Source organism: Ixodes scapularis, unplaced genomic scaffold (assembly GCF_016920785.2).
Source record: "Ixodes scapularis isolate PalLabHiFi unplaced genomic scaffold, ASM1692078v2 PGA_scaffold13__105_contigs__length_92229423, whole genome shotgun sequence".
Taxonomy (NCBI): Eukaryota; Metazoa; Arthropoda; class Arachnida; order Ixodida; family Ixodidae; genus Ixodes; species Ixodes scapularis.
In genome coordinates this window covers 67,309,744-67,326,632 of record NW_024609839.1, presented here as the reverse complement: position 1 = coordinate 67,326,632, position 16,889 = coordinate 67,309,744, and the positions used below count along the sequence as shown (strand labels likewise).

The following is a 16,889-nucleotide window of genomic DNA, read 5'->3' as shown; positions in this document are numbered from 1 at the left end:
CCACTCCGAGACATGTTCCAGGCACCACTGCCAATTAAAAACATTTTAAGTTTTTTTTTGTCAAACACAGGATTGCTTTGGTTTTCCTTTAAGCTTCCTCAAATATTGGAGAAAGGAATGAAAAATGTGTTGTATTCTAAACAACTGGTTTAAAGTTATAGGGCCTAAGTTGGGTAGCTCTCACAAAAGAGTAATCGTAAAGTAATCGCATAACTTTTTAAAGTAATTGGTAGCTGTAATGAATAACTTTTCAAGTAGTAGTAATAGTAATTGGAGTTAAACTAATTTTGGAGCAAAGCAATTATAATTGCAATTAAACTACAGTCTGAAGGTAATTTAGCAATGCATGATTTATGGTGATAAATCTCAATCTACGGGCTCTAAGCATGCTAAGAAAACCCGAAATTACACTCATGGGCGGCCGATTTCCCGATTAAAAATATAATAAAAACATCCTGAGACGACCCTCGTTCTGTGCCTTGGAGCACACACCAGGGGGTCCTGTCGGACGTAGTTTTCAAACAATAATTGCAGTATTACGTCTCCTCCACTCAAAGATTAGACGTTTCTTCGTCAAAATATAAGTCACCACACGCCTAAAAAGAGCAAATAATAATAACGTTCGGAATCTCCACGCAGTTATCTATCTTCATTGTTCAAAATTTATGGAGGTGGTGGGGACCCTAGGATGAAGGAGAAAATAGTGCTCGTGTATTTTTTTATTGCTGCGAGTTTCCCAGGACGCCTTGCTATCTAGAACTGGTATCTTTTATTTACTGAAGCCCAAGAAAACAATATGCCAGCAAGAGCACTCGAGCGCCCCTTTAAGTATACATCAGAGTGATGGAATTACGGGCTAAGGCAATCTCAAACACAAACCGGACTAAGAAAAAAAAAAAAAGAAAGAGTAATGACGACTTTTTATACGATTGCATGGCTAGTGGAGTCAGAAAATCGTGTAATCTACTACTTTATAACCGTTTCGTATTCGATTTCCTTCTTAGTGGTGAGCTGATAATTGTTCTATACAGCTCGGCCGAATCTCGAAGCAAACGTCGTCGAGCCAGGTACGCATTCGTGTACCTAGCGTCCACAAGTACAATAACAACGGCCGTTTATTCGCGAACTCGCACCTCTGACGTCACACCGCCGTGGTGGCGCTGCTGTAGGCACGGCGCACGCGCAGTGCGCCCACTTGGTGGGATCAAACGCTCGCGCTTGTTTGCAGACAGCGTGATAGTCTACGTGGAGTTCGTCTGCTTCTTTGTCAGGGGTTGTTGTGGTGACGTCAGAATGCCGAGCCCTGATTGGTTCTGAATGAAGGATAGTGAGTAGGCCTCAGGTGCGTTGAGCTCTGATTGGCTCAGGCAGAGCCAATCAGAGCTCGGCGTTCTGACGTCACCACAACCCCCCGCAAAAGAAGCAGACGAACTCGCGCTCTGCATAAAAGTTGAAAGGTACGAATTGGCAGCTCAGGAAACTGTGACGCTAACCGGACTGGGACATGTACCGACGCCACCCAATAGCATAACACCAGTTTATAGTGCACATCGTGGAAACGAACCCCCCTCCATCTCGGAAACCGAACAAATGCGGTTTCTTTCGTAGAAGCGCGCACCGCTTTTCCGAGTCGGCGAACATACAATGTGTCTCAAGCATACAAGACCACCCCTTTACCACCGCTACGCCCGACGAGTACAACCAGAACCGGTGAGAGGAAAAAAAGAAAAAGAAAAGATAAATAGAGGCGCTGGGAAGCAGCTTTTGATTGATGGCCTTTGTAGACGCTGTAGGGCTTCACCGCTAGTGCAGAGGAGTGGCCGAAGCCAAACCTAATGAGCATCGCGTATAGCCCTTATTTATGTTTCGGCGCTCCATTACGGTAGTGGAGAAGGCTCACTAATTGATAGAAATCGAGGCTCGTCTCTTGGCATGGTCTTTAAGAGCGTGTGCATTCCAAAACATAGCGATGAATGAAACCTACAAACGGTATAACAAAACCGACAAAGCAACCTAAAAAAAGAAAAAGGAAGGTTGACTCAAAGTCACCGACCACTTAAGGAACGGAGGGTGTGGCGAGACCCGCGCATCTCATTATCGCTCCTCAGCCAATGAGATTGCAGCATCGGTCAATAAGAACGCCGATCGAGCCAATCACGAAGCAAGAGGCGTTAACTAATAGATGTCGCGCCCTGCGTTTCTTAGGATGGCAGTGACTATCTCGCTTAGACCCACGTATCCCGACTATACCAGTCAGGCGCGCTAACCGACACCGCTAATCGTGCTCAGTTGCGTGTTCTGATATTCGCAGAAATCAATACATTGAAAGTTGGATTGATCGACGCATTTGTCTGGGAACTAATATATCACCAAAGAAAACGAACACCAACAAAATGACAAATTAATTCAAACACCAACAAAAAATCCCAAAGAATATTTTCTTTAAAACAAATTTAAACAAATCGACGCGATAAGTTTTCACAAAACATTCAAACGACAGCGATCCGAGACCAGACTTTGCTCGTTACTCTTTACAACTAATGAAATTACTTGTAATAGATTATTATTGGAGAAATTTTGTAATCGATTAATTACTTTTGTTAGGTAGTAATCACGAGAGTATAATTTGACTTCTGGAAGGATTAAAATTACTTGTGGCCGCTACTATCCCCCCCTTTTTTTTTCATCCATTTTTCTTTTCTTAATGGCTTCCTTTTTTCTTGCACATACATGTTTCCTGCAAACGAATCCTCGAACAATATGTCTCCGTCAGGAGGACTGTCCACGGAAATTGGCGGATTGAAAAGTAGCTTGTAATTCAGTGATGCTACTCCAATAATAGAGAGTACAAAAGTCTGTCTCGAAACCGTCAGAAAGACCTGTTTTCAAGATGTGAAGTAATCGGAAAAGCAACCGTTACTTTTTCTAACGGTTGATATACTTTTCATCTCAAGAAATCGAGTAATCTAATCATGCTTATTAGCCAAGAGTAATTGTAATTGTAATCAATTGCTTTTGTAGCGACGTGCACAAGACCGCTCGAGACGCACGATCATTGCAATGCACGCAGAAACACGCCAAAGCCTAAACCAAACCGTGTTTCCCGCCACAAGCGAGAGGCAGCCGGAGGCCGCGAGCGGCGCTGCAGTAGCTACAAATGCGAGGGAGAGGAGGCACTGGCGGCTCGCGGCGGCTCTGTCCCTCCGACAGAGCCAATATTGGTACGCGCCGGCTCGGCTCAGAACCCGACGGCTTAGCGAAGCGGCAGCACCCGGAGAATCACAGCGGCGTGCTGTATATTTTTTTTGCACCGCCACATCTCTCTCGTGACCGCCACAACCCTCCTCAAGCCAGTTGGGACTCGTTTGCACCCAGTCCGAACCAGGTGTCATAATAACACCCTCTCTCTTCTCTCTCCCGGGTGTGTAAAAAAAGAAAGAAAGATAAAACGAGAGTGACAAAAACGTCTCCCAGAGAGAAAAAGAAAACGCGTTGAAAAACGAACGCGCGCGCGGAAGAGGAGCGACGGCTGCTGCTGTGTGTGATCGGTAAAAAGCGCCACGTCGAGCGTGCATCTGTTTGTTTCTTAGAGGAACCTCAGTATACCGCTTCGCGATTTTCTACGGGCAGCGGACAGGAACAAACCGTGTACACCGCCAGCCAGTGACAACGTCTCGATCCGCGGGTTCGCTGTTGGTTCCCCGGGAAAGGAAGCGAACAAGAAAGAGGTGATTCTTCCCGCCGACGACTTCGAAGGACCTCACCGGTGGACTCGGGACCTAATCCAGTCCTCATTCCCTCGCGGATTTGGGTGAAAAGGCGGGAGCCGAGAAATCGTCATCGTCCACGAGGAAAACGGATCGCTGAGTGGTGACAACGCCGTGTGCGATGGACTATTCTCCGGTCAAAGTGATGCGGTACAAGGTGAGCGGCAGACTGGGCCTCTTGGCCTTTCTTTTTTCTTTTTTTACTCCCAGATCACTTGCTTTACTTCCCAGATTTGTTTCTTCCGTTTTCATTGAATTATTTATCATACCACTCGTCGTCTTGTTTCATCTGAAGTCCGCCAAGGCACAGGCTTCCCGTTTTGATAAAAAGAGAAGAAAAAAAAGTGCGTCCGTTTTGTTTGATCGGGTTCTAAAGTTTTTTTGTTGGTTTCCTTCTACTATTTATACGAGAACGCAAAATTCGTACGATGGGGCGGTAAAACGTGTAGAGTGCGACGTCGGTCCTGGTGTAGAAGCGAGCCGCCGTTTCGGAGAAGAGGATATACGCAGCTTCAGAATGCCTTTTCGGGTTATTTTGTACACGCGCTGGTTCGAGGATAAGTATCGATTTTAGCGAAAGAGCGCGGAGTCTCACTCAGGAGAACGTCTCCGTAACGAGAAGCGACTCCCTGGACCGTTTCTTCCTTTCTTTTTTTTTTTTTTTTCTTTTCTTTGTCCCGGCGGAAACCTTGTTAACCACGCGGTTTTTGTGTAAATACACCTGGGAAGGTTTCCTCTGACTCGTGCCGCCACGCCGTCCGCTGGGTGTCGCCGCGATGAGAACTCCGGGTCAATTTGTATACGCCGTTTGTTGTAGCTTAAATTCCACGGTGTCAAGATAATTTTGCAGAAAAAATAAGTCCTAGACATTGAGTTTTTGTTTTTTGTATATACACGGAATTGAGAGAGGACGCAAGTTATAAATAATTGTACAAAAACAAAACCAAGTTCAAAACGCGTACAGTCTTCGGACATCTTTATAGTTCATTAATGAAAGTGAATGCAGTTAAGGAAAATAGTTAAAGCTTCAAGCCTATAAAAAACGTGCTAAATATAACAAAATAGATACAGAGCCTACCTTTAAAACAGAAAATTGCACTTAGTTTCAGCTCAAGACAGCGCTGTTCGTTTACTTTCTGTGTCTGCGTTCTTCGCCGTTTTAATATGATTTAACGGAAGATCTCGACACTTGAAGCCAAAGACTCGCATGAACGAATATTCTAACTTTCGTATACTTTTACTGTTATATTATGCGAACGTGCTAACCTTTTTTTTTTTTTTTTTTACTTTTCTTTATCTCGTAAAACTCGCCAAACTACTAAATTCACTTCCAATATTAACAAAATCTGTAACTAAAAAAATAACAACAAACGTTAACACCATAATTTATTACAGTCATCTGGAAAGAATATGAAACCTGACTGACGGAGACCTTGCGCACTGTATACAGTCATTGGCAGGGCGTGTCTTTCGAATCTCCGCGCGTCCAGCCTGCGCTCTATGCCTTCCACCGTGCTTTGGTTGAGGTGCACGAGACGCCGAAGCACTGTCGAAGGTAGGAGGCTCCCGCCGGAGGCAGAACAGCTGAAACTCCTTTCTGCTGTTCTCAACTTTTTAAGCGACTAGAACAATCGTAACAGTACACAAGAACCAGAACGTCGACGCGGTTTTCGCATTCCCATGGAAGTGACCACATGTGTACAGTCAACTGACCCGGTACCCGACGACGACATGATTCATGAGCAAAGGCTTTGCTCTTGGCAAAAAGAAATACAATATTCATTTTATACTTCTCTTAAAAGCTTCGCACAATATCCTCAAAACTGTTTTTTTCTTCGTTTGTAGTATAGTTATTAAATATATACTTTTTAGTATGGACAACTTAGTTGTCATATGTCGACGCGTGAACCAAACCGCTAAAGTAGTACACACCTAAATGTATATTAGAAGTATACTTAAGTATGCTAAAAAGTATGCTTCGAGTGCAGGTATCTGTTTCGTATAGAAGTGCAAGAATAGTGTATACTTCGCATTGCTTTTTATACCGAGGGTGGCGCAGAACCGAGTACAGTTATCGGAGTTATCGGAACTAGGGAGTTTTAGCAGATCGTTCGGATACGTCCGATAATGATACCTGCTAACGATACGATGCACGCTCAAAGACATCGGCGGAGTGTCGGGCATCGTTCGCGGAGTTGCCGGAACGATCTACCAAAGCTCCCTAGTAGAGAGTTTTAGTAGATCGTTCCGATACCTCCGATAGCCCCGATAACGATACTATGCATGCGCAAGGGAGGCGGTGGCGGAGTATCGGGCTATCGTTATCGGAGTCATGGGAACGATCTACTAAAACTCTCTATTATCTGCTAAAGGTCTTCCCTAATAAAGAGTTTTTTTTGTGAACCGTTTCTGCATTCCGCGGAGCGACACCCGATAACGAAACGATGCGTGAGCAAACGCGCCGTGTCGTAGTGTCGGTAGTCAATAGAGAGTTTTAGGAAACCGTTTACGCAACTCCGATACCGTACAATGGTCCTTATACGGCACGCACTGCGCATGTGCGTGCCTTCTGCAGACGCGCATGCGCAGTTCGTACGGGAGGGCCCATTGTACCGTATCCCGGACGTGCAAAACCAGTTCCCTAAAACTCTCTATTATCGAAATAAAAATTAGAAAAGAGCTATCTGCGGGATTTATTGGCCTAATCGTTGGTTAAACGAACTAGAGAAAGGCTAAATAGTTGGTGTTTTGAATGCAGGGGTTGAGAACAAGAACGTATGGTTCTTTCGAATGGCGTACCGTAGGGTCACACAATAAGCTACGTTTCAAAGGTAAAGACAAATTCAGCCATCTTGGTGTACAAAATCATTGTTGCCAGTTATCTGAAATTGCACGATACGCTTTTCGGTCCCGCAGAAATGTTGGAACCGTCCACGACAGAGCAAAACGATATCGTCTGAGCTTTATTAGACCGTAATCGAAACTCAGGATGTTTGCTTTTATTATTTTTTATCGTAACTATCACCAATTGCGCCGACCCTGGCTGCACTAAGTACAAAAATGGCGGCGTCCAGAAGAAAATTGAGGAATGAAGTGCCGATACTCCAAGCCTTATTTAGCGACTCATAGCGTACCGTGTACAGCGCTGCTGACTGCGCAACCCACTCATCCTGCAGTCGGGAAATGACCACGATACTATACGCATCCGCTATGTTGAAAACTTTTCTTTATGACCGACATATTGGAGCCATTTGTGTGACGATATCGACCCTTGAGCGCAATCCAACGCGTATCCGGTGTGCGCACGTAGCTCTCTGAATGAACGCCTGAGCGTCACAACCGCGTGCTCCGTTGTCCCTAAAAATAAAAAAAATATTAATGAAAAAAATTCTAATGTTTGGACGAAGTACTTCGTAATTTTTTTTTATTCATTTTCCTAAATGACCGCAAGGTATCGAAAGAAAAAAGTAACAAACTTCTAAGGGAAATTTTCTAGAGCCCATTCTCAATATATCTACGCGAAGAAACAGTAAGACACGCGTCCAAGAATAACAAATCAACGTAGCAACTCAAGAAAAAACAAAAAACAAAAACAAAAAAACCACCAGGCACAGACACACATACACACACACGCGCGCGCAAAGTGTTAAGCTTAGAAAGTTTCTAAAAAAAATCGATGTTCCTCCTCGCCCTCGCTGCCTGTCCACTGTTCATTGGGTTGCTCGCAATGAACAATGGGAAGGCGTTTGTACAATCCCGTCCCGTCTGCGTTGTTAATTTGGTCTATCCTTTTCCCTCGGCGTTTCTACAATCGGTTGTTCTAACTATTTTTCTCGGCTTTTTTTTATTCGGTTTACAAGCCCTTCCCCTTTACGTTGTTTATTCGGTTGTTCAAGCCCTTCACTTCTGCGTCGTTCATTCGGTTGTTCTAGCCTTTCCCCTCAGGGTTGTCCTTTCAATGGTGCTCGGCCTTCCCCTCGACGTTGCTGAATGGGTTGTTCAAGCCCTCCCCCTCGGGTTCATTAGATCGATTATACCATATCTTTTCAGCGTTGCTCACTCGGTTGTTTTAGCCTTTACCCATGGCGATGATGAATCGGTTATCGGGTAAGTCCTTCTCACTGTTCTTCAATCGATTGTTCCCGTCTTTCCCCTCAGCCTTGTGCACTAATTGTTACTCGTCACTCCCCTAGGCGTCGTTCAATCGGTTGTTCTAGCCTTTCACCTTTTCGTTAAATCGGTTGTTCTAGCCTTTCACCTTTTCGTTAAATCGGTTCTTCTAGCCTTTCACCTTTTCGTTAAATCGGTTGTTCTAGCCTTTCACCTTTTCGTTAAATCGGTTCTTCTAGCCCTTCCCCATGGCGATAATGAATCGGTTATCCGGTAAGTCGTTCTCACTGTTCTTCAGTCGATTGTTCCCGTCTTTGCCCTCAGCCTTGTCCACTAAATGTTTCTCGTCACTCCCCTAGGCGTCGTTCAGTCGGTTGTTCTAGCCCTTCGCCTTCTCGTTAAATCGGTTGTTCTAGCCCTTCCGCTCAACGTTGATCGCTCGTTTTCCCTAGTCCCTCCACTCGACATTGTTCACCCAACTGCTGTAGGCTTTCCGACCGTTTATAGCGCCTCGTTTGCGCGTCAGCATTGCCGTGGCGGCGAGTATCATTAACCCCGACGAGGTTTTCAGACGGCGCCAACGCCGCTTCCCGTCTGTGTGAACGGACGTGTCTCGCGGGCGGACAATAAATCCGGGCGTTATCGGATGCATGGAAAGAAGATGCGGCCGCGGTTTCCTTGACGGTTTCGCTGCTGCTGCCGATGCTTCTTCATTGGGCCATCGCAGTTTCTTTTTGTTTTGTTCTTTTACAGCAGGCGCGTCGCGTGGCTCGTATAGACAGCTGCCGGCGATTGTGAGCCGCAGTCTCGTGTGTCGTGTACGCGCAAACTTAGATTAGTATAGCTGGACCATGCACGCGGAAACGTTTCGTTGTATTTAAGCGCGGATGGCGGCAAAAGTGTCATTCGTTGAAAATAACTACAATCGAGAACAACGTTAGAAATGCTTAGTATGCTCACGTTTCTTGCTTTGCGATTTGTTCTTTGGCGTCATTCTTATCGGCTAATGCTAGAATATAATTGGCTGCGAAGCCGTAATAATAATTTAGATGCTCGGTATACTCGCCACGCCCTCCGCTCCTTAAGCGGTGAGTACAGTGCAATCCACTGATAACGATACCATATATAACGATGTTCCGCTTATAACAATTAGTTTCTAGAGTTTCTAGACAAGAATCAATGATGATCGGTTATAAAGATTGAAATTTCCGGTTTTCTCATCATCGTTATACGTGGATTGCACCGGTAGTTACAGACAACCTTTCAATCGCTTAAGCAGTCTATGAACATTGTACAGGGCGGCCGTTAGCGATTCCAGTGAAACGGTTTACTACCATTTGCTTCTCACATAGTTCGTGTTTTGGCCACCAGGTGACAGAAAGACTTGACGGGGTCAGAAATAAAACTTTGCTGCCACACCGCCGCGAAAAAGAGCACGACGCGGGTATACGTTTGTGATCTTAATATAGGTTTGTTGAACGCCCTCCGCATTATCTTTTGAATCGGGCGGGGGCTTGCGCCACATATAGTTAATATTTTATTACAATATATCTATTATAACATCTCTAATCTATATAACGATAAATATATCTACAGAGAGGAGATGTGAGGTAATGTCTCAACAAATCGGTTCGGAGAAGTTAGTAGGCGAAGGCATGCGTACTGTAAGAGTAACTACTTACGCATTGAACACTTTAAGTATAGTTAATTTAATAGTACGTATCTTTTAGATATCTATCTATCTACATAAGGAAGTTAAGGTTAAGCCTTTTTAATGGCGCCATTTTTAAGGGTGGCGGCAGGAGGCGACTCACTGCCGTCGCATCTCGAAGGGCTTGCAGTAGCAGTCGGAGTGACGCTCCAAGTTAGCTTTCTTTCTGCCTTTTTTTTTTTTATTTATCTTATTTCGAAGTGCCCCCGAGGTTCCTCGTTCTAAAAGCGACGAGTAAGACTCTATTTGCGTCCGACCACGCCGCCCGACTGGGATGCGATCCCACTTTAAAATTGCATCCACGGAGCCAGCGGCGGCGCGGCGGCGCCGAGCTGCAGGCAGCAGGGGCGGCGTACGAGTCGAGGAATTCGGTGCAAGCGCCATCGGCTGCGTTTGGCGGGCGCGTGGCTCATACCTCCCTGTGTTGACAAACCCGCTCGGAATCACGTGGGGCAAAAGGAATGCGCAGTGCGCTCCATAACTTCGAGACAGGAGTATATACAGAGACAATTGGCTTTGGATTAGAGGTGCCCTCAGATCCAAAGGCAGAGACGCGAATCCGTGGTTTCTGCTCCTTTATGCCATCTCGGCGTTTAGAGCAAGACACGACCCAGAGGAAGACAAAACTACGTTTATAATGTGAAAACAAAAGTGAGGAGCGAGAGGATATTGGTGCGTTGTGGTGCTCTGTTCTAAAGTACTCGTTTTCGCTTAAAAAAACAATTTTAGCGGTGCGGTACTGCAGTTCTTATTTGTGTGGTGAATAAAGATACATGTACACGCTTTTACGATAACTCATTTGCTACTTCAACAAACCGAAGACGTTACAAACGCAACAACAACAACAACAAGAGACATTGTTTTCCCGCTGGGACAACCGAATGTTGTAAGCGCATGATCAAGCTATACGGCATGTAAAATCTGTCTATTTTTTTTTTCTTTGAGTGACAGCGAGTAGAGTGCAATAATTAGAACCCGCCAATGCATGGAACTATCCTCCAACGTTACTACAGACATCGTTGAGTTCTGCCTAACCATGGAAACAAAAAGAATATCTGCGGAGACGACGACTACAACTATATCACAACCACAACTTCCGAGCCTACAACTTCTGTTGGCCTATTGTTTCGTTCAGATGCACGTGTATTCCTCTTCGGGGTAAATATGCAACGCCGTGAAGGCTGCTTTCACGAGTACGAAGGATTTCCATTGTGCAAGCAAGACGGTTGGCGAAGCTTCGTGTTTGCACGATTCACCTTAGATATCACTGCACGCATCCTTTTAAATTTAAGTTGATTGCTGTCACTCGAAAATTACACCAGCTAAATCTTTGCATTAGCTCTAGTGGCTGAAACACGCGGTCGAAAAACCAACCGAAAATCTGACGACAATCGGAACTGGTGAAAATCATTTCACTCAGTTTTCGGTAACTGAAGGGATTTGTGGCACTCAAACTGCAAAATGATCTCTATGAAAGCTCAATCGAGATTTCCTTTCCCCAAATGCTCTACTCTAACTCGTTTTTCCTAGAAATGCTGTATACTCTTTTAAAGTTTTGGTTCTTGTGCATTTTTCGGTTTATTTTTCGCACACCTGTTCCAGATTACCACCTTTAACAGCGAGTAATAGCGCAAATACACAAAAGCACGCATCCTCACTACAAAACATAGTCGCAATACCCCGTATAGGTCGATCCCGATGTCGCTAGCACAGTGGAGGTATAAAATGCACCATGTGTTCCTCAACGTCAAAGTAGTCTGGACAAAAGAGTGCGACAACACCGGTGCCGGAACCTGCATTTCTAGCAGAACGGAGAGATAACAACGAGTGTTCCTCCGCGTCGAAATAGTCCGGACGAAAGAGTGCCACCACACCGGTGCCGCAACGGACATCGCTAGCACAGCGCGGATTGATACCAGTGTGTGTTCCTCTGCGTCAAAGAGGTCCGACAAAAGAGGTCGACAACACCGGCGCCGCAACGGACATCGCTAACACAGCGGAGGGATACAAGCGCGTGCTCCTCCGCGCAAAAGTAGTCCGGACTAAAGAGTGCGCGAAACACGTCGTCACAGTGCCGCACCCGCGGCGCCCGCACGCCCCCGGTCCAGACCGGGGGTCTAGACAGGGAGACGCCGACACGCTGACGGAACGCCGCGGGATCAGTGTCAGGGTTATTTCGGTTCCTGGGAGACGGATGGATTGGGCGGGCGGGGACGTCCCGGGCTCTTGCCCAAGGTTCGGCACCGGCGCACGCACCCAAAACAACGATTAGCGCTCCAAGAGGAAGGGCATGCAGCCAGCGCAGTGCCTCCGTGACGCGTGCGTTGCTTCACTGTTATGTTGCTAGGAAACTGTTTCTACGATCACATTTGACTATCTAGGGCTCAGAGGTACTAAATCACCTACGCTTAAAAGCCACCGTCGAACTGCTAATGCATAATACAAAAGGCAGTCTGCAAACGATTTCCGAGGCGTGTTTCCTTGGTCACGCAAAAACTGTCTGCAGAAATGTTCGAAGTACACATATGTATTTTTAGACTTAAGCTAGGTGGCGCAAGCTACCGCCCGTTATAAAGGGTATAGCCATTAACATCCATCCATCCATCCATGTATGAAGGAAACATGCCACGAACACACTTGAGGCGTGTTCGCGGATGGTTCCGTCTCATCATGTCCGAAGAGAAACACCGCGTTTCTCTCGAATGATCTACGAGTAGTGCAAGCAGTGTTTCTGCGGCTTTAGCGTATATTGGCACTCCATTTCACAGATTTTATTCTGGTGCGTCGCCATTTTGGTGCTTAGGGCAGAGCGGAGCGCAATAGACCCCTTTCCAAAAGTCCATCGGGCATCATTAAAACACCATGATGGCTGGAGTGTCGCTACTGGAGGCTGAAGCGTAGCAACTATCGAGTGGCTCTCTCTACTAACGATTTTCATCGCGTTTTTTTTTTTTTTTTTTCATCTGCTTTTATGGTTTTGTGTTTTGGCCGCCAGACGCTGTGAATTTCTGATTCGCTCTGGGTGCTGAGAGCGAACTTGCCGCCACAGCTTCTTTTTCAATAGCCGCTAGGTGCCGTCGATTTGGTTGACTGCAATCGCTAGTAGCTAGAGGCAGAGGAGCGATCGAGCGGCGGCGGGGCAACCGTATCCCAAAAGAGCGCTCCGGTGCATCTCCAAGGAGCAATGCGGGAAAACCAGCACCCTGAAACATTGCGCTAAAAATAAGAAAAACAAACAAACAAAAAACTGCTTCTTTTATTTGTAATTTTCGCACGTTGGTAGACTTGGCAGATCAATGATTTAGAGACGGCAATTATCGGTAGGTCTTTCTCTCTCCCACCCATTTTTTATTCTGCCACTCCCGGTGACGTTTTCTTGTTTTCTTTTTTTGTGTTTTTTTTTTATGGAAAAAATAAACAAATATTGATATTTCGTTACAAAGAATTTTGTGTCTTTCCTCACAGGCAGTTCAAGAATTGCAAAGCGGGACATGATGAGTTCTAACATCTTATCGTAGCTCCGCAGCAAATGAAATTGCGGCATTATAGCCGATAAGAGCGCCGAAGAACCAATCTCGAAGTGAGAAGCGTAAAGAACATAATTCCCGCCCCACGTTTATTAAGTTGCCAATGAATACATCCCCCCTTCTCCCCAAGATAAAACAACGACAATGAGAGTGTGCAGGAAACGCGTGAGTTTGGTCACCCCTACCACGTGTGCGCGTCAACCGCGCAAAAAAAAAAACAAGAAACAAACAAACAAACGGGCAAGCGTTTGCTTAGCACTACGAACTTCTAGAGTTCACCCCGAGAATTCTGAGACGACTCCAAGCCAAGTTGTTCGTCGTTAGAATGTAGACAAAGTGCATTGCTCTTGTCACCCTGTCACCCATAATGTTTCGAGACAATAGAATTTCTTTAGCTTATGCTGCCAAAACCGGAGCCGCCCACGAATATGTGTATGATGCTACCAAAACCGGGATTCCAAGTGGGAAGTGGACTCCCGTTTTAATTGTAATTAAACAAATATTTAATTGCAAAAAAAAAAAGATACGTTGGCGCGCGGCTAGCAGAAAGATCGACTTGTACATTGGTACAGCGCTGATATTTTTGTATCTTTGACGGCTTCAGTATGGTTTTTGTTAGCGGTTCGCTTTGTTCTGCCACTGTAGCGGTTCTTTCACCCCTCCACTCCCTCCTAGAATGTTATTATTATTTTTTATTGCTGATGCCTATTAACAGATACATGCCTTCCCGATGGAATGTGCATTAGTACACAGGCACGGGAAAAAAAAAAAAGAAATCGAGCAGCAGTTCGAGCGTTACGGCGGAAAGGAAAACCGACTTGTAATGAGAAGGAGCTGAGCTAGTTGGTTGTACATACTTAGATCGTGGAAACCAGCTGAACTTAACACTTTTTTCTGTAAGTTCAGCTGGTTTCCTCGATCTAAGTAAGGAAAACCGACCACGCAAACGCGTGGTCTTCAAGAGCGAAATCGAAGGGAGAGCAAGAGCCTATTGGGCTGAAGGATTATAGCTAGGTCGTAGTCGTAGATTTCCCGGCATTTATTTATAAGAGAAATCCGCGGTTCTTTTAGCGGTGTTTATTTATTTTTTCAGATATCGGTGTATTTTGTTGTTTTGTTCCGGACAAACACTACAAACGGTGGTCGTCGGTGAAAAGAAATACAATAAAATGCCAAAGAGCTCAAGTATAAGAGGGGAAGACGTTTCCACAAAAGCTGTCATAGCTGAGCCCAAAAGTTCTAGATATCGGTGTCTTTTTTTATTTTTTAACGATGATGTATTTTTAAAGTCAACGGATGTTTATTGGTGGTTTCCGATTTTAACTGACTTTTTTTACTTCCGACACTGACGAATGTTTATCGTTGTTGTTTTTTTTTTGTTAAAACTGAAAAGTTTATGGTCTAATTATAATTGGACTTCCGTGATTTCGGCGTTAATATTTCTTCTAATTCGGGGAGGGGGGGGGGGGGTATTTTTTATTTATATCCTTGGTGGTGGTTATTTCCTTTTTTTTTTTTTTAGTTTCGGTATTAATTTTTTGGTGTCTCTTTTTGGTGCTGTATCAAAATCGCTGTTTATCAAAGCGTATGATGATAGCGCCTGTTTTTTTCTTTGTTTTGTTCTTCGAGGAGAGAAGAGGGGGGGGGGGGGGCACCCGTGGCGCCGCAAGGCGAAGTGAACTCTCCGTATACGAATGGAAATGGTGCACGCAGCAATGAAGACCGCCATCCCCTTCAAGACTTGGCGCCACTGCCGTAGACCGAAACACAAACGTCGCATTAGGAGTCCGGTCTAGGCAGAGGCTTACATATCGATCGGCCCAGCGAGGCGGCGGCACCGAGCACCCGCAGCGATCCCGACGGCAGCCATCGGAACCTTGTTTATCAACAGAGCGCGCGCCACGCCTGCCGCGGGTCGCAGACGACCCGACCCTTTCGCCCAAAAAGAAAGAAAAAGAAACAGGTCGCGTACGTGCCTGCCAGTTCTCGCGTCCGCCGCGATAAGGCACGGGGCGCTGCATGTGTACCCCCATTGAGTTTGAAAACCTCCTCGCTGCTTCTTGGTCCTTTTTTTAAAAAATATTTTTGTTACATAGAGAAAATATGGCGGCCACGGGGAGATATCTATGAAACGGGGCTCTCCCTAGCACGCTGGAATGTGAACTCTTTTTGAACGTTGAATGATTTGCACTTTTCCACTCTCGAATGATTGGACACGTTCGATTAACTTGCACCGGTGTGCATTACAATAGACACCAGTTCGAAAAGTATGTCCCCGGGGCAAGGCAATGAGCGTCCGGTCATGTTATGAGATTGGTTGCACTCGTAAACCAAATAAGAATATATGGCATCGGAGCACATCGGCAGGGCAGGTGTAGCTAAATCGAACACACTCAATATTAGACATAATTATGTTGTAGGTATAGCCGGCGGGAAGTTTGTCAGACTTAATAAAAGTCTGTCTCCCTGGCGTTGTATATATATTTTAAAAAAAGCATGGCCGCCAAGAGCTTTTTTTTTTTCTTTTTTTTTGTCCGTTTGAACATGGTAGGAATGCAATTTGGATACCTTAATTGTAGGGCTCCTCTGCTTCTCAAGAAATAACGAAGCCATGTCAAAAATGTCGCGTACCCCTGCAATCAGTGACTGAAAGAACACCCCGACAGTAATTTGCTGGGAACAGCTTGTACCGTCGCAGTGGCGTACTATACTGCCAATCTGACAGGGCGTTAAACCTGGCAACCGTCGGTCTTGAAGAGCGCGATAACACTCTTTAAACCTACTTTCGCTTAGAGAGAAGACGATAAAATTCACGCTAGACTACTGATTTGTCCCGCCAGCAGATAGGTTCCACTAGTGTGATTCAATGCCCTTCTGTTTAGGGTGATGCCATCGTTTGTAGTACCCGATGGCGACAGCGCGCGCTCACAGGGAAAATACAAAGAAATCGCAGGAAACAAGATATCGCCGTAACACAGTCATCGTCACGAGCGCGTGCAGGGACACGCTCTTTCACGCGCTTCAGAACAAAAAATAAGCATTCAAAACAAAATGGCCAGATGTCATCATCCGAAGCAAAGCGCACATGGAGGCACCCTATACTCTGTTTCATACTTAGCGTGCAACGCTGTCAAAGCTACTGGCGCGAGCGCGTGGCTTCATTTATAGTTTTGTTTGCGCGAGAACTCGTGCAAACGATCAACGAGATCAAGCCTCACGCTCGCGCCAGTAGCTTTCACAGCGTTGCACGCCAAGTATGAAACAGAGTATAGGTTCCACTGACCAGTAGGCTTAGCTGTGAACGGAGTATGGCATTATTACACGTGCCACACGCTCTCGTGCCGCAGGACTGTTTTCCTCACACGTTGCGGTGCTGCACTCTCCATCAACAAAAGCGTGTCGTCCCGGTTGGTGCCCCACGCAAACAACAAGCTTGTGCGACATACATGGCGTGCACGTGACGTCACGGCATCATGATGGTGGTCACTTATAGTTATTCTTGCTGACAAAAGAATCTGGATGGTGGGAAATGTATCTTGCACAAGCCTACGGGCTCAGCAGCAAAGCTAAAACAATTGCCAATGGTGTATCGTCAGTGCATGCCATGTAGAGTATTCACAGACTATACAAGCGGCAAGGGACGGTCTACATTTTACGCAGAATTGAATTGGCTGGCAATTAGACGCGCACAAAAAGACAATGAGCGATATGACGTCGCGCTTTAGCCGCTTCTTGATCGGTCCCGTGTACCGGTAGCGTGGGCTAGCGAGCGCT

The 16,889-nt window shown here is 45.7% G+C and overlaps 1 protein-coding gene across 1 annotated transcript in view; it reads left to right on the top strand.

Annotated features, from left to right (window-relative positions):
• The first annotated feature begins 3,197 nt into the window (after positions 1-3,197).
• The window catches only part of LOC8041612 (sodium- and chloride-dependent glycine transporter 1), a 98,324-nt gene continuing 84,632 nt past the window's right edge, over positions 3,198-16,889 (top strand). The window contains exon 1 of the mRNA XM_040213801.3: positions 3,198-3,924. Within this exon, the coding sequence (XP_040069735.2) occupies positions 3,889-3,924 (36 nt within the window). The 5' untranslated portion in view covers positions 3,198-3,888. The remainder of the gene's footprint in view (positions 3,925-16,889) is intronic.